Below are 24653 nucleotides of genomic sequence, written 5' to 3' on the forward strand. Positions count from 1 at the left end.
CCGTATGTCGGCTTCTGAGTTAGCTGAATTGAAGAAACAATTAGAAGATTTGCTTGATAAGAAGTTTGTAAGACCAAGTGTTTCACCTTGGGGAGCACCGGTATTGCTAGTTAAGAAGAAAGATGGTAGCATGAGATTATGTATTGATTATCGACAGTTGAATAAGGTAACGATAAAGAATAGGTATCCACTTCCGAGAATTGATGACTTGATGGATCAGTTAGTGGGTGCACGTGTGTTTAGCAAGATTGACTTGAGATTGGGTTATCACTAGATTAAAGTAAAAGACGAGGATATGCAGAAGACAACTTTTAGAACACGTTATTGACACTATAAATATTCAGTGATGCCTTTCGGTGTTACAAACGCGCCAAGTGTGTTTATGGAGTACATGAATCGCATTTTTCATGCGTATCTAGATCGTTTCGTGGTTGTGTTCATCGACGACATTTTGATATACTCTAAGACTGAAGAAGAACTTGTTGCGCATTTGAAGATTGTTTTGCAAGTGCTGAAAGAGAAGAAGTTATATGCTAAGTTGTCAAAATGTGAATTCTGGTTGAATGAGGTGAGTTTTCTAGGCCATGTTATTTCTGGTAATGGTATTGAGATAGATCCGTCTAAAGTTGATGCAGTATCACAATGGGAGACTCCTAAGTCGGTTACCGAGATTATAAGCTTTTTGGGTTTGGCAAGTTATTACCGCAGATTTATAGAAGGATTTTCTAAGTTAGCCCTTCCGTTAACTCAGTTGACTTGTAAAGGTAAAGCTTTTGTGTGGGATATTCAGTGTGAGAACAGCTTTAATGAATTGAAGAAGCGGTTGACAACGGCTCCGGTCTTGATTTTACCAAAGTCCATCCAAACCTGCAATTTATTTCTTATGTTCTTGAGGGAGAGTCACATTCAGATCTGATTGTTGCAACAACAAATCCACAAATTTAGAAATTCAACAACAACCACTATAGCCCCTTTTGCAGAAACCACAACATAAGAGAGAAAGAGAAAGAGAGGGTGGGAACAGCAAAAACGCAGGTGAGAAATTCAACAACAACCACTATAGCCCCTTAGTTCACTCTCTCTCCGTTGTTTTTCCTCAACACACTAACCTTCTTCTTTAGGTAATTAATTTTTGATGAATTTTTTTTAGATTTTTATGATGAAGATGATAAAATTTGCTGGATTTAGTGATGAATAAAGTAAATAAATTAGGTGTTGATAATACACTATAAAATGTGATAAACCTCCGTAATCCAACTGTCCTCTTGTTTTAAATGATTAAAATTATCAAAATTGGACCAAATTTAATAAAAGAAATAAATTAAGGGACGTGTTTGAGAAAGTTAAGACTTATGTGACCAAATTGAATAAAAGAAATAAGTTAAGGGAGCGGCAGATCAATTAAGCCAGAAAAGAAAGGGTAAATGTATAGTTTCAATAACCAAAAATGAAGCTTATGATCAAAACCTCTAATCTGGTTCCAAGTCAAACCCAAAACTAAATAATCTTGTCGCTCTAAAATCTGAATGCCTACCACTAGAAAATATCCTAACCTGTCAATCTGTCATGTTGATGAATTGCTGCATTACGAGGGCTAAACTATATTTGAGATCATAATAACTATAGTTTGCTCCTGGATTTAAGATACAGAATGAGAATAACTTAATCAATCTCCCCCTCTTCTACATCATTTACAGGATTTGGAACACAAAGTGGATCTCCTTCTTCCTCTTCATCCTCAACTTTAATATACAATCCTAGTTGTTCCAAGGGATTACTCCCACCAAACTTGAAACTACCCATCCCATTCTGAGAGTCATCAGGACTTGTCTCGTCCACAGAACATGGTAATTGCTCAGCAGGCACAACTCTAAGCATTTCCAAATCTTCCAGAAATTGAGAATTCTCATTGATCTCCACAGTTTTTTCCATCTGCAAAGATGCCAGTGTATGTTAAAATAAAATTTAAAGCAAGAATGCAGATAGACATTTCCGGCAACAAAGATACTTATTTACCTGTAGCAGTGCTTGTCGTGCAGCTTGTCTCTCAAGCTCCCTCTTTCGTCTGGATTCCGCAGCAGCTTCTTCTTCTGCCCGCTTTCTAGCTTCTTCAGCAGCCTTCGCTTCTGCTTGTAGCCTTGCCTTTTCTGCTCAAGAATGAGTCAGATCAACAGATAGGTTAGTTAGCATTTAATAGCAAGAACTGTATAGCCCTCACGCAAGTGCGACACCCAAATCACCTTTTCGTCGTTCCATCTCCAATTTTTCTTTATCCAGACGCATTTTCTCAGGATCTCCCTTCACACCCTAACCACAACCAAATTAAATTGAACAAAATGCACACAAATTGAAAAATAAGCAGAAGGATAATTTCCCGCAGACTGACTACTGTGTAGCTCAAATGTGTGGTGTGGCCTACCTGGGTCAGTGTCTTTTCTCGAGCATTCAAGATAGTATCAACAAATCGATTCTTTATTAATGCAGCTCGAATAAGTTTATCAGGGGAGATTTGTCTCTCACTTGCACCACATTCTCCTAAAATATTAATAAGATAACTGGTTTTGAGATTGAATATCACAATAGAAAGTTATTAACATATCTTCAATAATACATGCACTCTTAACATCTTGAAAGCTATCATAGACACAAGAATTTGTCTTTTGCTGAGATTTCTCCTCAAATTTATCCAAGCCATTAACTGACTCTCAAAATAAAGCATAAGAGTATAAGATAATACAGCAATACCAATGAAATTCAACCATGAACAATAAAAGAAGTTGATGCTAGCATGTGGAGATGTTTTAGTTTTATCAAAAGTCTATAAGATAAGTGAAAAGTTGCTAATCCAAGTCTGAAAGATCCAAAGAGGGTAAGAATAAGATCCTCTCCAAACGGAGGGATCCATTTCTCAAGTGAGAGAGACATAACAGCCAGAAAGCTTGAATTTTCAGATAGTTCATCCAATACACCGCCACCACCACTCAAACTGTCTTGCATGCGCTTCCGCGGCTAAACCCGCAAGAGGCAGCACCGTGTATTAGAACTGTAAGAACAGGGTCAGATGTCTCCTAGACCTTCTGGACCCAGTCCAAAAGCATAGAGAAGACTATGGGAAAGGAATGACTGGCCAAGCCCAAAGCAGTGCAGAGGATCCGGATTATTGTGCAGGAAAATGAATTTCTGTGTTTGATGTGTCAAACACAAATAGCTGGTTCAGAAAAAAAAAAATATGCCTTAAACAGTAGATATTTAAAGAATGTTGGGGCACCTTGTCATTTAAATCGTGGTTTTTATGATTTAAGATGGATCCTAGAGGATGTTAAATTTTTCCAGCAACTATTAGCTATTCAGCTCGAGGAAGATGTGAAAGTTTAAGAGAAGAGTATTGATAGGATAGTTAATTGAGAAGTCGTTAAGAAACTTGATTAGGTTAAGTTAGTTACAAGGAATATAAATCAGAGGCATGTGTCCAATAAATGGGATATGGTTTAAGATGCAGAGTTATGTAATTTGTGAGGATTAGTATTGAGGGAGTAAATGTATTTTGTGTAGTTCATTGAATATCTTTTAAACCTGATCCAATTTCTATCAAACTCCTGACAAATTCTTTGCTGACATTTATAACCGACTCCTGAATTTTAAAAACTATATGGGAGTGAAGTCCAGCATTATTTTTGGTCCCACAATTTGAAGAAGTAAGCCTTGGTTCCACTCATGTATTTTAAGTTGGGATCATTATAACATTGTATATCACCAATCTGACCTTTTAATGTATTCTTAACTATCTTCTTTAGCACTCACGCTTTTATTGGATGGAATCAATGTATGTCCCACCACTTTGTGTGGGTTCTATTTCCAAAGTGTAGACCCACAATGATTTAAACCAATAAGAGAGTGAGTATTAAAGAGAGTGTTCAAAAGAGGGTGTTGCTAGCACTACTCATGTATCTATTTATCTATCAATCTAGTCTTTCCTTTAACTATGTGTTAGACATCATCTCCTTGTTAACCATTTTTATTCGCAATCTGTTCAGTTATGGGAAGTTCCAGGATCATAGAATTTTGGGTTTGAACTAACTCGATCTATGTTGGACTTGGTTTTTCCAATACACCCCCTCATGCCCAACACTATTTGGTTTGGTGCGTGTATATCAATGGTAGGTGGTCTGATGTGCTAAGAATGGTCTTCTATCAGAAGATCAAGATCAAAAGAAAGTTGGTAAAAAAAATCATTATCCAGTAGCTGGTTGCAGAAAAAATCACCAGAGTTAGTACAGGGGCAAGCAGTTTTCAATTAGCAAGACACAGTTGATCAAAAACTCGGTTGTCCTCATTACTGACCTATACTACTATTCCAAAACATTACATCAAGTTCAGTCCTCATAACTCATAAACCCTGCAGCACAATTGTGAACATGACTCTACAACAGCTGAGCAGATTAATTTTGGCAGTCTGTTTAGATAACGAAGAGCAGTTAAATTAGTTAGGTTAGTTAAAAGATACTATAAAAAGGGAGCATAGAAATGGAGGGGCTCATCCGGTGCAATCGATAATTGTTGAGAGGGGAGATCTTTTATAGGGGAAACCCTTGGGAATAATTTTATTATTCATTTTCCTTTCTTTCAGTTTCCAATAATAAAATCTATAGTCTATTCTTTTTATTCTTTCTATTTTTCATTTCAATCTTACTGATTCTTAATCTTAACGCACTCACCAAAAAAGAGTATCCAGCCCAGAGTTCAATATCAAAAACTAAAAAGTCATGCAGAAGAAGCAAATCATAAATAACAAACAGGAGGCAATGGGTAGAGAAACTCAAAATTGCCTTATTTCTAAATCTGCAGAGCGTGCTCGATCATCAACTTCAAGAAGCATGAAAAAAAAAAGTAACAATTACTCACGATTTATTTCAGAAGTATGAGCAGCAGTGGTCTTTAAATCCATCTGAGCACCAGTGCTTATAATTTCTGGTACCTGAAGTAAAATATAAATGAATAATTGTGGTATGAAACAAAGTTACCAAAGACAATATCCAAAAGAGCATAAGCAATCATATAACCGTATTAAATATAACACTAAAGGTGCTTGAACTGTATTGACATTGAAGGTGTTAGAATATAAAAATATATCCTATGAAATCTTTATATTGATTATATTAGAGCATCTTAGTTTATCTCTTAGGAGTAGTTTTCACATTACTAATTATTTCTATGAATCATGATTTCCCTATTTATTTAAGATTATGCCTATTGATCCATATAAATAGAGATTAGTATTTAGTCTTTATCTCAACTACTATCAACTATCAAGTCATTATCAAGATTTTCAAAGTATTTATTATTTTCTCTCCTATCTAAAATCTCACAACTTCAACATGGTATCTAGAGCTTGGTTCAACCCTCCTTGAATTGTCCATTCACTATTCCATTGTAAAATTCCAAAAGGCCGGGAATATAATAATGGTTTACACTTTTTTTACAAGTTTCCATCCAGGCCACTGTCGCACCACCAGAAAGTTTTTTCGGGGCTTTTTCCGTCGTAGCCACACCCATTGTTTGGGTAATCTCTCGATCTACCAGCCCAAAATTTTAATCTCCAGAAATTGTCCCACGCATTCCAGCATAGTCATCTTTGTTTCTGCCCACGCACCGACGTCTGTTCGATGGTCTTTAGGCGAGAGTTTTTGGCGTTGAAGTTGTTTTTCCGGTCTTTTTTCTATATTTAGTTTTATGGTTTCAGTGCTACAGCTACCTGCTTTCTAGTGCAAACAGCCCATCATCTTTACCATTTTTTGTGTTTGCTCCGTTGTGATTTCCTATTCTGAATTTCGCCCTGTTTGGATTTTGGATCTAAAGTTTCTACTGCTCTATTTGGTTTTTTGGTGCTTGCTGTCTTGTGTTTTGATGTTTATTGCTGTCTGTGTTCTTGGGTTGTTTATGCATTTGCCACAGTTCATGAGCATCTTTGGTTAGTTTGCACATCTTTCTGGTTTGTGTACTTCAAGCATTTGGCGCCTTCAGTAGAAAAAAATAAAATAAATATATATATATATATATATATATATATATAGGGGTTTGCTAACTTAGACCAACAAAAAACATAAAGGTCCAAGTTAGCAAAAGTGCACCTTTTCATTTGGACAAAAATATCCTTCATCTTTATTATTTAAAACTAATAGCTTGAGCGTTACTTTAGTAATTTTCATTAAAACATATTTGTTAACTTGCACCAATGCTTAGACCCACTTTTACTTTAAATTGGTTTACACTAGTGGATATTGGTTTTTTTGTCCAAATGAAAAGGTGCACTTTTGCTAACTTGGACCTTCATGTTTTTTGTTGGTCTAAGTTAGAAACCCCATATATATATATGCTCTTATTTTGTTTAGTTTGAGGTTGTGCCACTATAATTCATTCCAATTAGAGTTTTAGCTGCCGGAGTGAACGTTGGCTAAATATTTTTTTTATGGGAAAGGGTGATTGAAAGAAGACTAAGAAAGGAGACTCGAGTTACGGATAACCAATTTGGTTTTATGCCTGGGAGGTCGACTATGGAAGCAATCTACTTACTTCAACGCGTGATGAAGCGATATCAGACGGATAAAAAAGACTTGCACTTAGTTTTCATTGAATTGGAAAAGGCGTATGATAGAGTACCGAGAGAGATTTTGTGGAAAGCCCCGAAGAAGAAAGGGGTTAGGATTGCCTATATTAGGGCTATCAAGGATATGTATGAGGGAGCTTCGACTAGTGTGAGGACGCAGGATGGGACTACCGAAGATTTTCCCAAAACAATAGGACTGCACCAAGGGTCAATCCTAAGTCCTTATCTTTTTACTTTAGTTTTGGGTGTATTGACGGAACACATCCAAGAGTTAGCACCGAGATGTATGCTTTTTGCAGATGATGTAGTCTTGGTGGGTGAGTCGAGGGAGGAAGTGAACGGGAGGCTAGAGACCTGGAGGCAAGCCTTAGAAGTGTATGGATTCCGCTTGAGTAGAAGCAAGACTGAGTATATGGAATGTAACTTCAGCGGAAGGAGAAGTAGGTCTACCTTGGAAGTGAAAGTTGGAGATCATATCATACCCCAAGTTACACGGTTTAAACATCTTGGGTCCTTCGTACAAAATGACGGAGAAATAAAAGTAGATGTAGGCCATCGTATTCAAGCTGGGTGGTTGAAATGGAGAAGAGCCTCAGGTGTTTTGTGCGATAAGAAAGTACCACTTAAGTTGAAAGGAAAGTTCTATCGAACAGCAGTCAGACCGGCGGTGTTGTACGGTACGGAGTGTTGGGTGGTTAAGAGTCAACATGAGAATCAAGTAAGTGTAGCAGAGATTAGGATGTTGCGTTGGATGAGTGGTAAGACTAGACAGGATAAGATTAGGAATGACACCATTAGAGAGAGAGTGGGGGTAGCACCTATAGTAGAAAAGTTGGTAGAAAATAGGCTTAGATGGTTTGGGCATGTAGAGAGAAGACCCGTAGATGCCATGGTAAGAAGAGTAGATCAAATGGAGGAGAGTCAAGTTAAAAGATGTAGAGGAAGACCCAGGAAAACTATTAGAGAAACCATTAGAAAGGATTTAGAGGTCAATGAGTTGGATCCAAATTTGGTGTATGATAGAACACTGTGAAGTCATTTGATCCATGTAGCCGACCCCACTTAGTGGGATAAGGCTTGGTTGTTGTTGTTGTTAAGCGGTGACGCTTCCGGTTAAGATTTCAATTGTCGGAGTGAGCACTGACTTAACACCTTTTTTATTTGAAGTCCCAACACCTACAAGGTTGGGTTTCAGCTGCTGGAGTGAACACTGGCCCAATATCATTGTTGTTTGGCATGATGTGGAGACACTTCAATTAAGCCTTCAGCTGCCGGAGTGAGCACTGGCCTAATAATGGTTTATTTGTAACAAGCTTAAAGCTTAGTAAGCTTTAGCCTGAGGGGGAGTGTTAGAATAATATAAAATATTATAATATCTTTTATATTATTTTAGAGTATCTCTTAGAATTACCTTTTATATTACTTATTATTATTATTTATCACTATGATTTGTTCTTGATTCATGATTGAGTCTATGTATCCCTATAAATAGGGATTAGTATTCAGTTTTTTGTATCAACCTACTATCAAGTCATTATCAAATTTATCAATTATCAATGATATTCAAAGTTCATATTATTTTCTCTCCTCCTTTTATCTAAAATCCCAACCCTTCAACAATATGAAACCAATTCTACAATAAAATACTTTATCTATGATAGAATAGTGATATGGTAAGATATTTTTAATTCTAGCTCTGGACATTCAAAAATATCAAACAATAAATAAATTCTTAACTACATAATTAAACCAGACCTTTGATAAATCCTGTGGTATTGCTTCATCATCAGATTCACTATCAGAAGAACCACTAGAGTCCGAATCTGCAATGTACACATTAGATATAAGCAATAATTAACATACAATTTGGACATTTAATTAAATCATAACAAGTATCAAAGGTCAAGAAACAAGTCTAGTTTGGTCAAGCATGCACCTGCATTACTAAGTACTAACAAATTAATAAGTACTTGTATCAATATTGATCCTACAAAATAAGGTTTAGCACAACAGCCACTCCCTAAAACAAGTAAAATAAAATTACCAGTTTTCAACCATGTCGAAGAACCAATGGCCCTTTGCAAAGCAATAATTACAGTTAAACCCTCATTACCCTGTCTCCTCCATTCGTTATATCCTTCCATTGGACAGTATACATGTGTGTGTGTGTGTGTGTGTGTGTGTGTGTGTTTGTGTTTGTGTGTCAATTATGATGAGACTTACAGAACCACCCTCACGTGATCCATGCCCTTTAACAAAGAAATTCAGTTTTAAATATAAATTTCAAAACTTCAAATATAGAAGAACAAATTTGCTTCATAGTCTCATTTACCAAACCAAAAGTGTCGGTGTATTGACACATTACAAGATAAGTTCACATGTTCTCACAAATTAGGAAGCCTATTCCAGTCATGCTAGTGAAACCATCAATTGCTTTTGCATATGCTGATCATTGATCAAGGTTTTAGTAGCTCCTTGTTAAATCAAAAAAGGCAATACCAAAGTACTGGCAAGTTAAGAAGATGCTCTGCACCCAGTTTTATGTTTAAATGGGGCAAGCTTATGCAGATAATTGACCATATTCTTAAGACGTCCCTAATATGTGTGTGGTATGTGATCCTTATTCAGAAGCAACTGTCCGTTGATTTCCTTGTTTCCTTGATTTATTGGAAAACCTCAAGTGTGAACTTAAAACCTGGAACGTTTTTTTAGTTATATTTTTGCCATACATGATTCTATATTCTTAAGATGTCCCTAATATGTGTTTGGTATGTAGCACTTATTCAGAAGCAACTGCCCATTGGTTTCTTAGTTTTCCTTGAGTTTTTTGGAAAAGAGGTGAAAACCAACAGCTAAAGTATGATTTAAGAGGAGAGTAATAAAAAAATGTAAAATATAAGTATGCACATATAATATAAACTTTCAATGAGATATTTTTTACAAATCATGTACTAAATGTATCATCATATGATCAGATTTCCACATCCTATAATACTTATCACAAATTAATTACTTAGTAGTAGTATTCAAATTTCAAAAGCATCAAAAAGAATTTCAAAGTTCAAACCACACTTACCACTGCTCCCTGGACTTGAACATTTACTCGTTTGGTAGGTTGTATCCTTTTCAATCACTACAGGAGGATGGCTCGTGACAGGGGACTCAATTCCACAAATGTCCACCTCTTCATCAGCCTCATTTCCAATAATGTTGACCTCTTCATCAGCCGGATCATTACCTACAAGTAAAACAAATTTAAACAAAAAACAAAAGATACACGTTCACACACAGACATAAAAAAACACGAATATAACCTTTAAATGCTTGCAACGATGAATTGCTTGGTCCAGAGTCATTCAAAAGCTGCAACAGCAAACATAAAAAACCAGAAGTCACGTCATACATGTTGTCAGACTGACATCTCATTATGAAGAGGGCGAGTACATTTCAAACAAAATATGAACTAGCATATTTCATGGAAGTGTTAGGTTAGCAGAGAGGCACCTCTATTTCACATGCTTCATCTTTTACTTTGATTTTTTTCTTCTCCAGTAACGAGTAATCCAAAAGCTTTCGTAATTTGAACATTGCATCATCACTAAATTCATCAATATCAATCTCAATCTCATCTTCTTCACCTTCTTTACCATTTGAACTATGTTCTTTCAGGAAATCAATGATGTAGGCAGGTATTACTCCTTCAAAAGACTCCAATTCTTTACCAATATTTTGCCTCTCTTGATTCGACATAACCAGTTTAGCAGGTGGGATAACTTGAGGTTGAGGAGGAGGGATAATTTTGGGTTGATGAGGCAGTGAGGCAATTTTCCTCTTTTTAGAAGGAGGCATTGGTCTGCTGGTTTGTACATCTTCACTGGTGTTTGTCTTCGAGGGCAACGGTGGAGAATCATTTCTAGGAATTTTCTTCTGTAATGTTTTCCATCTCGTTTCGAAATATTTACTAAGGGTATCAGCCATGATATGGACATCAGTCTTAGGTGGATTATAACTCAACGCATTTGAAAATGTAAGCCTCACATCAGCAGCAAATTCCAATGGGCCTGTGTATGATCCTTTAGCAATCTTGTTTTGTACTGTTCCCAAATCCATAGGATGCGTTATCACACTGAAATAGTCAGGAATATTCAACTTAACCACATCCACAGGGGCATTAAAAACCCAACCAAATTTGTGCTTCATCAACAGTTTCAATAGTGACTCGCAATCTTTCATCAACAGTGAATTTGCAGTTCCAGGCAAACAAGTTCGTGCCTGAGTCTCAAACTTTCCACAAGTGCCTCTATTCCATCCACGAGGCTTCTGAATCTGACCTAACGGTTTCAATTTATTCCCTGGTACTGATTTCCTCGAGGTTTCTATGGATGTTTTCAATGTGTTTCCTTGTACTGAAGAAGATATTGATTGTTTTCTCGAGGTCTCTATGAATGGTTTCACTTGATTCCCTTGAACGGAAGCAGATATTGAAGGTTTTCTCAAGTTGTCTATTTGACCACGGTTGATATTAATATCACTAGAAGACGACAAAGTAACACCATTTCTCTTTTGCATTTGAAATTTCTTTTGAAAAAGTCGAACCCGTTCAAGCTCAGACTTAAACCTATTGGCAACTTGTTTTCTTTGAAAAGCTGACAATTTTGACAAAGGAACAAGTTGCATTGGAACACCATACGCCCCTCGTCGACCTGAATTGATCAAAGTAACACATTTCCGAGTATCCTCCTCCTCGGAGACAGTAAGTTCAGTAGCCGAGCCATCGGATACAACTGTTTCACAATAGCCTCCAGAATGCCTACTCTTAGCCATTATTTATTACGACGACCACAATCAAAAATCAACCAATCACTAAATTCAAACAGCCCCGCAAATTAGATGTCCTAGAGAGAGGGAATGAAAAAATAAATTGAATTAACATATTCTATTAAACCTAAATTAACAATAACACTACTGATAGCAGTAGTGATAAAAGAAAGAAAGGGCTTACTTGGAAGTTTTTCCGTCGAAGCAAAGTGAAGAATAATGAATGAAGAGAAAAACCCTAGCAGAGAGCGTTTTGGTTGTTGAAGCAAACAAGTGAGGAAGACGAGACGGCGATGCAGGTTTGGGGAGAGCGAGAGAGAAAGAGAGTAGGCCTTCTCGCCTCCCTTCCTTTAACAACAAATTCAATCGCGCTCTCTCTCACTCTCATGTACTCTTCTTATGTATTTCAGTATCGGGTTTGGGTTTTACTGGATGCATCTGACGGTCAACATTCACTTCAGACTATTAGCCCTAGGATATGACTATTAGCCCTAGGATATACAATGCAACTCCCTTTCGTTAAAGAGAAATGATATTTGTACAACTACTTTGTGATAATTTTTTGACAACTTTCTCTCTTATACTCACATTATTCTCTTATTCTCTCTTCTTTTTCTCTCTCCATTATTTTTGACCAATGAAAAGAGAGAAAAAAAACAAGTTGTCACAAAAAGTTGTATCAAATGGTTGTTCAAATATCACTACTCTTCGTTAAAATATTACTCATCCGCCCCAATCAAAATTAGTCATATTTGTTCTTTCTATTGCGTTAATACTGATTAAAAATTTGATTTTAATTAAAATTACAAGTATAGATAGTAGATATTTTGTATTTCATATCGTAACAAAATATTTATCAATCACGATTCTTCTTGGTGTAGTTTGGAGAACTTCATCCCACCCAAGCTTGGAAGATTTACTTCTTGCTGATGTTTCTAGAGTGCAATTCTTGAGGATGTAGGCTAGCTTCTTTTTCTTCTTCTCCTTCTACAGAAAAAAATATTGTAACAAAATATACTTATTTTTCAATGATACCAACAATATAACAAATATAATATAATTTTTTTTAATGACATCAACTAAACATCATTTTTCACTCTTATAGTCAAATTTGTTTAGGGTATAATTAGAAGCTGAAAAAAATCATTTGTATTTTCTTTATATATAGCATAGAATTACTGGACTATTTGGGCGGTTTACATATGTACTATTATTGTTCAAGTTATATGTAGTTATATCTATACTTTTGTATTATATATAAAGAGAATAGGGGATTTTGAGCCGACTTTTTTGTTTTTCCAATTATACTCTTAAACAAATTATCATATAATAGTATATTGTTGGTGTTATTAAAAAAGATAAGAATTTTTATTATATTTGTTATATTGTTGTTGTCAATGAAAAAGATAAATCATCTTTGTTGAGTTTGTTACATTTAAAAGTCACAAATATTTATATTTATAATTTTAATCTATATAAATTTTTATATATAAAATATCGTTTATTACTTACATGAAAAATTTCTATAAATTATTGTTGATAATCTACACGTGTTAGCGCAATAAAACGAGCTGAAGGATGGACACGTGAGTGTCCATTTTTCAGCTAGCATTAGAATTGAACATCTCGAATTAGTCGATCTTTGAACCAATATCGAGTTTAAAAAAAAGTATAATATTCATTAAAGGTTCATATTTCAGAAATTATGAAAGAAAAAGAGTATTCATATTATAACTCATGATTTATTAAATGAACTATTAACATCTATCTAAAATATATAATAAATAAACCCTACTTATGTAATTGTATAAGTTGAAATATTAATCAAGAATGTATTTCGAATGAATAAAATCATATTTTTAAAAAATTAAAATTAAAACTCAACTAACTGAATGAAATTATTATAGGATTAAATTTGAATCAAATCATGACATCTTGCTCGACATTGTACTCCTTCCACACTTCTTTCATGCATAGCAACTGAATGCAACTACTGCCTGCAACCATCTACTCATCTTCTCAGCAGACAAAGACACATAATCCTGCTTCTTGTTCATGATTCTCTTCGCTTGAGTGAGATGACTAGCTTTGGGTTTAGCTTGATATCTAGCACAAGCTCCTACAACAAATGTAACATCAGGTTTGCTTATTATAAGATATAGTAAACTACCAATCATGATCCTGTATAAACCTTGATCAACATAAACACCATTATTATCTTTGGTTAACTCAACATATGTTGCAACTGGAGTTCTTTTATGACTTACATTTTCAAGATACACCTTCTACATAATGCTCATAGCATACTTGCTTTGAGAGACAAAGATTGTATCTTCCATTTGCTCTACTTGCAGACGAAAATATGTCAATTCACCAACAAGATTCATTTCAAACTCAGACTGCACTTGTCGGACAAAATGTTCCAACATCTGGTTCGACATTCCTCCATAAACATCGTCATCAATGGAAATTAGAGTTACCATGATCTTTCCTCCATCAACATTCTTCACATACAAGGTCTTGTCAATTTCACCTTTGCTGCATCCTTGAGCCACTAAGCGAACCTTGTTCATAGTTACAATCAGGGGTGGAGCCAGCTTGTATCCAGGGGATGCAGCTGAACCCCCTCACCCCTTTAATTTATTACCAATTACCAAGTGCTTTTCTATCATAAACCACCTAGAAAATAAGGTTTGCACCATCTCTCCCTGTCACTGTAAAAGTTGCACACATATTACAGCATGTTGTCCAATAATATAGCGTACACCTATTGACTCTTTCAATTCAAGGTTAACATTGATCTTTTCTATTGACTCTTTACTTTAACGTGTTACTAGTTTACTTGCTTTTAAGTTGTTATTAGTTTACTACTGCACATCCTAAAACTTAGTATTTTAAAATGACTAGATCACTACATCAAACTAAGAACAAGATATATATTGTACAACATTCCTATATTTTTATTTTTTTCACTATTTCTATTCCTTATATTATTTTTTAAATTCTTTTTTACTTTTTCTAGAGACTATTTCCTGTCTAATATTACTGATATTTCTATTATATCATGGATGTGCATATTAGTGTTAAATTTGTATTTTTGACAAAATGAAATGATCTTTAAAAAAAGAACTGATTGAAACTAAAAGATGTATTGCTTATCCATTCTAGTGTGAAATTTTTGAAAACTAGATTAAGTATGTAATCAAAAGGAAGATGAATTGACGAACGATTGTCTCGTGACATATTGAAAGAGATATATTCGACAACATTGATAAAGAGTTTATTACTCAACAAATCTATAACATGAAACTGGGTAGAGGACAATTGTAATGTATGTTTGCAATTTTTTAAGTACAATGTAATTTTTTGAATAAATATTATTTTGTATATATTATTATAATTATTAATTAAAGTTTTAAATTTTGAACCCCCTAACCCAGGGTCCTGGCAACGCCATTGGTTACAATGCCACTTTCATCATACTTGTTCTTATAGATCCAATTAGCATCAATGACATTCAACTGTTCCGCTATAGGAACCAATTTCCAAACTGCATTTTCTCTTGTATTGACCAAGTTCCTCTTGCATAAGCATAACATTTATCCAGAACTTATGAGTTAAGACCTCTTTCACATTCTTAGATTAAAACTTAGAAACAAAACAAGAGTTGGAAATTACATCTTTGGATCTGGTGGTAATCCCTTCATTCAGATTCCGTAGGATAAGGTCCTTAGGATGATCATTTTGAATTATAATAGATGTACCTTTGTTGATTTGCACCTCACTAGAATCTGACTCAATGTCTGAGACATTTTCTTGAGCATCAGATTGCTGAGAGGATGTTCCAATATCGTCTTCGACATCCGTATCATTTTCAACTAAAGAATCATTAACAACAATGTTAGTGGAGTAACCAAGAAATATTTCTTCTTTATTCACGATCTGCCAAGATGTAGCATTTACTCCCGAAGACATGAAAGTATTTTACAGTTTTGAGCAAAAATCTTCATGTTTTGACCAATTTGTGAGTTTTGGATTTTGAGATAAGGAATTAGAGAAAGTAAAACTGTAAAATGGAGGAAGTCACTAGTCTTGCTTTTATATATCAAAATGTTTCAGATTTTATATAAAATTCTAAAATCCAGGGACATAGAGCATGAGAGAATCTCATAGAATGAGAAAAGTAATAGCCATATTTTTTATTTTCAAGGTGCTTGTGAGCATTTAAATGTGCTTAAAGAGCAATTTTTTTCATATGAAATGTTGCTAATAACGACCCTCAATTGATATTGTGCGTTTTGGGTTACGTGCTTCACATGAAATAACACTTTTTACAGATTGGTTTTATTTCACATGTTAACTCGTTTATGCATTTGTGTTCCAGTAGAACTAAAAATTAGAATAGTTTTAAAGCCACTCAAGATGAAAATGAAACTAAATAGCAAATGAATATTACTTGTTAACTGTTTTGAAGTATAATATACACTACATACAATGTCCAGTGTCCTGATAATGAAACCGGTTTAAAACTTAAACTAAAATCCTAGCATATACCGAAAGAACCAAACACATACAACACTTAGTAATCACAAAGATACATCTTTAGTGACAACACCACCTATCTTTTGTACAACTTAACTATGAAGGGACGTGAAAATCATACCACTACAAATTGAAAACGGCCAAGAACTGTTCCCCAAATTACAAGACAGCCGAGAACTGAACGCCACCCTTTGTCCCATTTACAATGGATTAATGGATCACAGGAAGTAATAGACTGAGATATTTTCGTGGCGTGGAGATGACTATACTTTTCTCCTTTTCATGATCCAAAATGTGCATAACTTAATCAATCTCTCCCTCTTCTACATCATTTACAGGATTTGGAACTGAATGTGGCTCTCCCTCCTCATCTTCATCGTCAACTTTCATATATAACCCTAATTGTTCCAAGGGATTACTATTACCAAACTTGAAACTACCCAAGCCATCCTCAGAGTGATCAGGACTTGTCTCATCTACAGAAATTGGTAATTGCTCAGCAGGTACAGCTCTAAGCCTTTCCAAATCTTCCAGAAAACGGGAATTCTCATTTATTTCAACAGTCTTTTCCATCTGCACAGATGCCAGTATATGCTCCAATAAAATCCAGAACAAACAAGCAAACGCACGTATTTCAGGAAGATCAACACTAACTCATTTACCTGTGTCAATGCTTGTCGTGCAGCTTCTCTCTCTAGGTCTCTCTTTCGTCTGGCTTCTGCAGCGGCTTCTGCAGCAGCTTCTGCGTCTGCCTGCTTTCGAGCATCTTCAGCAGCCTTTGCTTCTGCTTGTAGCCTTGCCTTTTCTGTTGACGAAGTGTTGGAGCAACAATATAGATTAGTTGGCACTTAAATTGAACAGTTGAAATGGCCATATCATTCTCCATAATAGCACACAAGTATGAAAGCTGACTCACCTTTCCTTTGCTCCATCTCCAGTTTCTCCCTTTCCAGGCGCAATTTCTCAGGATCTCCATTTTCTCCCTGTCCTCAGCCAAATTATATTGAAGCAAATCATATTCAAATTCAACAACAATCGGAAGGATAATACAAGCAGAGTAAGTTCCACATATCTCAAATATGAGATGTGACTTACTTGTGCGAGTGTCTTTTCTCGAGCTTTCAGGATAGTATCAACAAATCGATTCTTCAATATAGCGACTCGATAAAGTTTATCAGGGGAGACCTGCCTCTCACTTGGACCACTGTCCCCTATAACATTTATGAGACAATCTGTTTGTAGTCATCTAACATACCAATAAAACTTTAAATGGTGGACACACACATACCGTCTTGCTGGCAATCAGAGTCAAAAGAATTTCGTTTATCCTGAGAATTATCCTCAACCTGATCTAAGCCACTGACAGATTCTGTAAGATATAAGAAAAGGGTAAGAACCTATGGAAGTATAGCAACAGCCAGAAATTTAATCATGATGAAGGCACAGCTACACGAATCCAAGGCTAACAAGCAATAAGTATAGATATGCTAGTTTTTTGCAAGATTAATAATATCAGTAACGTGTCCATAATCCAAATTTTGAAAATGGAATCATAGATGGTTCCACATTAAATCATTTATATATGAAAATAAAGCTCATAGGTACTATTACTATATCAGCAGAGAAAAAAACTAAAACATTTTCTTTCCCATTGGGATTTGGTTGTTCATTCAAAATACTTCCTAGAAATACCGTTTAGCTACATTGAAGTTTGACAATTCAAATGGAACAGAACTTGTGTAACACCCTAAACTTTGAGAGTACGGTCTTGGCAATTTACAGCTACTCACACCATTGAATCCACATAAATCCTACCAGTGATTCATCGAAAAGAGAAAATAAACGAACACGAGAGAAAATATTCTTATTCAACGAAAGTCTCAGGCCCATTGCAAACAAATACCATTAGGTTTAACATCCAAAAATTCAGCATTATCTCCCACAAATGATATGAACAGTATAGCAGTAACACCAAAGCATTTATTCACACTAAATGATGTTTAGTAGACAGCTTAACTAACCTCTTTTTTCATAAATGCTTACCATATGCTAATTGATGTCACACAGGCTTAATTTTAATAACAAAAAAAGCTAACATTAGCCTAAGATCTAAAATATTTCAAATAAACTTCTATAATATCAATGTGAATTTACAGCAAAAAATTTCTACATTTTCGCTATCTTAATGAGTCAAAATGGATCTTCAAAATCATCAGTTCAACAAATGCAATACTAGCACTCGTATGATATAAAAAATAGCACAAACCATAGAAGCTACCACACAAACATGAACAAACAATGGGAAAGAAGACTCAAGTTTTAGTTGAATTATCTTTGCTGAGATTTAGAAGTCCATTTTGTTTAAAAGTCAAAACCCGTTTATTATTAAGTTCAACTATGAGTGGGCTGATATGCTTTTTGATGTGGGACTCTTGCGTAGTTTACAACACCCTCCTTCAAGTCCAAATGGGTCTCCTTTTTCTTTTGACCCGCTTGTGACTTGCATAGTAGTCTCTCTTTTTCTTCTGGGCTTGTCCTCAACGGGCTTCGGTCATGTGACTAACCGTACCCTCTGTTCCTTTTTTGCTGTTGAGTCTCAAAGCCCAGTGCAAGTTTTAGTTATTTATTTGGACTAACGGACCTGGCTCTGATACCATTTGATATTTAGTGAGCAAGTCCATTTTTTGCAACAGTCAAAGTCAACTTATTATTTAGTTCAACTGTAAGTGTGTTAATTCAAAATGTCATGACACTTGGACAACATACTACCAACAGCCTTAGGCATATACACTTTTCTTTCCCTCATGCATTCCGACGTGGGACTCTTGTGTTAGTTCCAACATATGTTGGACTGAAGATTATACAGGAGAACCTTTACGTAGCTAAAAATGACAAACAAAGATCCTTTACTCACGATTTCTTTCAAGAGTATCAGCAGCCCTGATCTTCTCTTCTAACTGAGCTTTGGAGCCCATAATTTCTGGTACCTGAATAATAACCCAAATGAAAAATTATATAATGTGGCCAAGTATCGTATAGCAGGAACCAAAACAGCACCAGCAATTAAAGAATCATATTCTTATAATACAAAATCATGATATAAGAAAATAGCAATGTTCAGTGAATAAACAAGACCGTGCCTTTGCTCCATTTATTGGACTTGCTTTAACATCATCAGTTTCACTATCAGAAGAACTACTAGAGTCCGGATCTGCAATGGACAGATTGGATAGTTACTAATTAACATTAACATGAAAACCTATCATGTTAAACATCAAAAGTGAAAAATAAAAGCAGATAACTCCCAGAAGATACTTTGGACCTCAAACAACAATGCAACAGCATATGCTTGCTACCCAAAAGAAACTACTGATACAACGAGCGTAATGCGGCAACATAAATCTAAAAGGGAAAAAAATGATATACAAACTGCAAGGAAGAGTTGGTTGTAAGTAAAAAACACTTCCATTATTTGGCAACCAACCAACAACAACAACAACCAAGCCTTTTCTATCATAAACCATATTTCAGTTCAACACATTAATTTCTAAATCTTTCCTAATAGTTTCCACTTTCTGATAGATACCTGGGTATTGGGCCTGATGTCATCACTGATGTGGGCCTTAGTACAAGGAAGCCTGTAACTTGGAAGGTTTATTCCAGAAGAAAGAAAGTGGGACCAGGGAGAGAAACAGACAATGAAGAGGGAAATAAATAGGTAGTGGAAGGAAGGGGAATAAATAAAGGTAGTGGCAGGAAACAAAAAGTCTAATAAATAGGGAGGTAGTGGCATGAGGAGGTTATCAAACTATTCTGTATTTTGTTTTACAGTTTCAAATGGGGCAGAGGATTTACATTCTCTGAAGGAGCTTTAGCTCTGGGGATTATAGGGGGAAACTCTGGTAATCATTTACTTTCAATCTATAATAATACACTCTTTCTGCACTATACTGTTTTTGGGTTCCTATCACTTTCACTTATAGTTTTTGTAGGACCTCCCCTACCTCTAGTGATCTGACTATCCTCCATCTAGTCTACTCTCCTTACTAGAGAATCTGAAGGTCTTCTCTCTACATGCCCAAACCACCTAAGCCTATTTTCCGCCATCTTTTCTACTATAGGTGCTACCCCAACTCTCTAATATTGTCAATTGTCATTTTTAATACTATACCATCTAGTCTTACCGCACATCCAACGCAACATCCTCATCTCCGCTGCGCTTATTTTATTCTCGTGTTTGTTCCTCACCGCCCAAACACTTCTAAGGCTTTACCTAGTTGAGTGGTGTTTAAGGGTGAAAAGAAATTGTTGGATGACTATTTTAACTAGATTAAAATGTGTCTGTGTTTAGTGATTAGAAACGTTTTCTTTTGATTTACCTTGAATTTCAACTTTGTTAGTAAAGTAGTTCCAATTTATGCTCAATAGCCACGGAAATGATTAATGGAAAGTGGTTAATGAGTAGCACTTGGTTATTGAGTAAATCAATCACTTGTGAGATTAATGGGAGTAATGATTTTGTTTAGGGGATCTGTTTCTACTTACTAGCTAGTTTCCTATTTATTAATGTCTTAGTAGGATTTGCATCTCTTTCGAACTAAACAGAAATTATGCATATTCATGTCACACTAACAAATAAAGAAACATCACGGAAATCAACATGTCTTAAAATAATGCATTTAATGGTAGTACTAATTGTAATCCTTTATCCTCCCCTACAAGAACAAAAGCACACTTTACTACCCAACTCTAATCCTAAACCAAGGAAGCTTTAATTTAATTAACTGATACAGTGCTACATACGCGAATAAATAAATCTACATTGGTTGTCTAATAAAGTATCTGTCGTATCGATCGTGCAAGCCAAATTTAATAAACTTTGTATATTAAAGATATAAACAGATTGTTGATCAAGTGATTCTGGGTTAGCATGAAAATGAAAATAATAATAATTTTACGCATGATTCAAATATTTTTCTTTCTCTAAAACACCCATCTTAAAAAAAGTTAGAGAAAAGAGTGGAAAAAATAAAAGGATATAAAACCAGCACGATAAATTTAAAGCCAGATCTATGGTGATAGGAAAATGTAATACTCTTCCCTCTGCATGTCTCGCAGAACTCATCTATAATAAGCTGTGCTCAACTGGCACAGTTTGTTAGAGCATCTCCAATGGGGAGTCCTTTACCTTACAGGGACTCCATCCTATTAAGGACCCCAATTGGAGGAAGAAAAAAATGGGTACCTAATAGTTACCATCACCTATATAAGGACTGTCTCTCTTCAACAACTAACGGTCCTCACGATTAAAATAGGAAAGAAAATAGATAAAAGTTGGTCCCACCATCTTAAATTCATGTGATTATGCTCTCTTCAACTACTTTTTATTTATTTTCTAAATGCACAGATTAAAGTACATGTTAATGAGACCTACTTAAGGACTCTTTTTAGTTTACTACCATTGGAGTCATGGGGTCCTTAATAGTACTTTCAGTAAAAAGTTGTAAATAAGTGATATGTACACGTGAGAGTGAGACCTATTTAAGGACTCTTCAGTTTTACTACCATTGTGGATGCTCGCTCTTAGAGTTTAGCTTAGTGCAGTTACAGCATCCATAACCGCTATCATCTTTTATGGTTCTATAAATTCTTGTAACATTGTGTATTCACTCAAAATGTTAATGCAGAAGTATTATTTTTCTAATTGAATTTTCCCTCTACTTTGCTATGAGTTTCTAGAACACTATTACAGGGGAAATTGAGCTAAAAAATAAGATAATTTCCTAAATCATGTCCAAAATATGTCCTGTGATGAAATTTTCAAAGACATGGATAACCACGGACCACGGTTATATAATCCAAAAAGTACCTTTGGAGTGGTCTGGACTCGGACAATTGTTCGTTCTGCAAGTTGCATCCTTTTCAACCTTCACGTCAGGATTGTTTAAAACAGGGGGCACACTTCCACCAGCGTCCTTTTCAACCTTCACATCAGGATCGCTTGAAACAGGAGGATCATTTACAGAAATGTCGTTTTCGACCTTCACATTAGGATTGCTTGAAACAGGAGGATCATTTACAGAAATGTCGTTTTCGACCTTCACATTAGGATCGCTTGAAACAGGGGGTTCATTTCCAACAATGTCCTTTTCAACCTTCCCATGAGGATAGCTTGAAACAGGGGGCTCATTCCCACCTATGTCCACTTCATCAGCCAGATCATTACCTATAAGTAGAACGGTTTTCGAAAAGTAAAACAATTGACTATGCTTCCACACATGCACAGAGACACAAACTCACAGGAGTACCTTTAAATGGTTGCAATGAGGAATTGCTAGGTCCAGAATCATTCAACACCTGCAACCGAAAATATAGAATATGAGAAGTAAAAAGAAAAGTATTTTAAGAAAAACAATTCAGTATGGCAGGGTGGATCAGTGCAACAAGATCAAATGTGATAATAACTTATGAAACATAAAGGTAGTAGGGAGGCACCTCAATTACACACTCTTCAACATTTTCTTGGTTCTTTTGCTTCTCTTGCAAAAAGTCATCCAAAAGCTTTCGTAACGTGAACAATGTATCATCATTGAGAACATCAATATCAATCTCAATCTCATCTTCTCCACATTCTCTTCCATTTGAACTATGTTCTTTCAAGAAATCAATAATATGAACAGGTATTTCCCCGAGCAAAGATTCCAATTGTCGACCTAGATTGTGCTTATCTTGATCCGACATACCCGGCATAGAAGGTGTGATAACTTGAGGTTGAGGGGGAAGTGAGACAATTTTCCTCTTCTTGGAAGGAGGCTTTGGTCTATTAGTTTTCACATCTTGACGAGGGTTTGACTTTGTATGTAACGGCAAAGCATCACTTCTGGGCAGTTTCTTCTCTATTGTTTTCCATCTCACTTCAAAAAATTTACGGAGGGTATCGGCCATGATATATACATCATTCCCCGGTGGATTATAGGTCATTGCATTCGAAAACGTAAGCCTCACGTCACCAGCAAATTCCAATGGGTCAGAGTACGCTCTGGCATCGATCTTGCTTTTTATTGTTCCCAAATCCATAGGTTCCTTAATGATAGTGAAATAATCAGGAAGGTTCAACTTGACTACATCCACAGGGGTGTTGAAAACCCAACCATACTGGTGAGTCATCAACCGTGTCAAAAGTGACTCACAATCTTTCATCAACAAAGAATTTGCCATGGTAGGCGAACGAGTCTGTACCGGAGCCTCAAACTTTCCAGAAGTGCCCCGATTCCATCCGCGAGCCTTATTAATCTTCCCAGAAAGTTTGGATTTACTACCAGGTAAAGAACTAGACACGGATTTTTTCCTAGAGTCTCCCACTGGATTTCCATTATTTCCTCCGCCCCCGCCTCCTCCACCGCTACAACTCAGAATATCACTAGAGGATGACAATGTGACACCATTGGATCTCTGCAGTTCAATTCTCTTCTGAAGTTGACGAACCTGTTCAATCTCAGATCTCAACCGTTGCTTCAGACCTCGTCTTTCAATAGGTGATAATTTTGACAAAGGAAGAAGTTGTATAGGAGCACCAAACGCACCGCGGCGGTGGCGGTGGCGAATTGAATTCAAACTGATAGACTTCTTTGAGGGGCCAGTGGAGTCTTCGGAAACAGTAATTTCAGTGTCTATTTGTCCCGATGAACCCTCAGATTCACCAACTGGATTACCGAAATAACCTCCACCAACCCTATTGTTTTCCATCCCTCCCTGCTCATTAAATTAAATTAAATTAAAACTGCTAAAAATTTAATGGAACTGAAAACATAAATTTAATAATAATAATAATAATAAAAGTGTAAATTAATTACCCTGTACTGCAGCTAGTTGAAATTGAGTACTACGAATCGAACCCTAGCTCAGGAAACGACAAAAGCAGCTTAAGCGGGTTTTCCGATCTCAGCAACGAAGAAGAAAGAAGAAGAAGAAGAAAGTTGGACTCTTACAACCAAGTTGATCTTGTAAGAAGAAGATTATGATGACGCCGACTTTCATCTGCAATTAGCATCACTCTCAGCCGTGCGATGTATAATCAACGGATACTATCCCACTTCGCCGTGTGTTGACAAATGAGACTTTTGATGTTGCATTACATTACAACTCTACCCAAGATTCCAGAGAGATCCCGTACTTTTTCTTTTCTTTTTAGAGAAATGATATTTGTACAACTTTCTCTCTCATACTCACATTATCTTTTATTCTCTTTCTTCCTTTTTCTCTCTTTTGACCAATAAAAAGAGAGGAAAAAAAAAAGTTGTCATAAAGGTTGTACCAAATGGCTGTTCAAATATATTGCTCTTTCTTTTAAGGATTATTAGTGTTTTTCACCCCAGTAATATAGGGCATTTTCGGTTTTCGACCCTCTAAAATTTTCGGTTTGATTTGCATCTTTGTAAAACTTTTTTTCCGAAAAACACCCCTCCCCCATTCAACTCAGCAAATTCGCTTACGTAAGCGAATTTGTTGAGTTGGATGGAGGAGGGGCGTTTTCTGGAAAAAAAAATTTACAAAGATGCAATTCAAACCGAAAATTTTATAGGGGCGAAAACAGGAAATGGTCTATACTACAGGGGTGAAAAACACTATTAACCCTTCTTTTAATGGAGAGGATATTTCTTCACCGTACAAATGTCAAATTTGTTATTAA

At 35.8% G+C, this 24653-nt stretch overlaps 2 protein-coding genes across 2 annotated transcripts; both read right to left on the reverse strand.

The window, feature by feature from the left end:
- Nucleotides 1-1401: 1401 nt before the first annotated feature.
- On the reverse strand, nt 1402-11810 carry LOC25479652 (transcription factor GTE8). Its single transcript, XM_013587916.3, has 10 exons — nt 11607-11810; nt 10109-11499; nt 9919-9967; nt 9681-9842; nt 8360-8427; nt 4903-4975; nt 2420-2535; nt 2241-2307; nt 2017-2147; nt 1402-1932 (listed from the first exon to the last, which is right to left on the reverse strand). The coding sequence occupies exons 2-10, from the start codon at nt 11426-11428 to the stop codon at nt 1663-1665; spliced, it is 2256 nt and encodes a 751-aa protein (XP_013443370.1). The 5' UTR covers nt 11429-11499; nt 11607-11810; the 3' UTR covers nt 1402-1662.
- A 4047-nt stretch (nt 11811-15857) lies between these two features.
- LOC112418419 (transcription factor GTE11) lies at nt 15858-24123 on the reverse strand. Its single transcript, XM_024774763.2, has 11 exons — nt 23818-24123; nt 22460-23716; nt 22273-22321; nt 21834-22190; nt 19105-19175; nt 18879-18951; nt 17253-17333; nt 17060-17175; nt 16881-16947; nt 16627-16769; nt 15858-16537 (listed from the first exon to the last, which is right to left on the reverse strand). Exons 2-11 carry the CDS (start codon nt 23708-23710, stop codon nt 16268-16270), a joined length of 2478 nt encoding a protein of 825 aa, XP_024630531.1. The 5' UTR covers nt 23711-23716; nt 23818-24123; the 3' UTR covers nt 15858-16267.
- Nucleotides 24124-24653: the final 530 nt, after the last annotated feature.

This window comes from Medicago truncatula, chromosome 7, assembly GCF_003473485.1.
Source record: "Medicago truncatula cultivar Jemalong A17 chromosome 7, MtrunA17r5.0-ANR, whole genome shotgun sequence".
Taxonomy (NCBI): domain Eukaryota; kingdom Viridiplantae; phylum Streptophyta; class Magnoliopsida; order Fabales; family Fabaceae; genus Medicago; species Medicago truncatula.

What these genes read in the sequence shown, in the direction of transcription:
- LOC25479652 (XM_013587916.3), bottom strand. Translation starts at nt 11,428, where the DNA reads ATGGCTAAGAGTAGGCATTCTGGAGGCTATTGTGAAACAGTTGTATCC. An exon ending in ATGAAGCATGTGAAATAGAG is followed by an intron (nt 9,968 to 10,108) that starts GTGCCTCTCTGC and finishes TTGCTGTTGCAG; the next exon opens with CTTTTGAATGACTCTGGACC. An exon ending in ATCGTTGCAAGCATTTAAAG is followed by an intron (nt 9,843 to 9,918) that starts GTTATATTCGTG and finishes TTTTACTTGTAG; the next exon opens with GTAATGATCCGGCTGATGAA.
- LOC112418419 (XM_024774763.2), bottom strand. Translation starts at nt 23,710, where the DNA reads ATGGAAAACAATAGGGTTGGTGGAGGTTATTTCGGTAATCCAGTTGGT. An exon ending in GTCCAATAAATGGAGCAAAG is followed by an intron (nt 18,952 to 19,104) that starts GCACGGTCTTGT and finishes GTTATTATTCAG; the next exon opens with GTACCAGAAATTATGGGCTC. An exon ending in GAGAAAAGACACTCGCACAA is followed by an intron (nt 16,948 to 17,059) that starts GTAAGTCACATC and finishes GGCTGAGGACAG; the next exon opens with GGAGAAAATGGAGATCCTGA.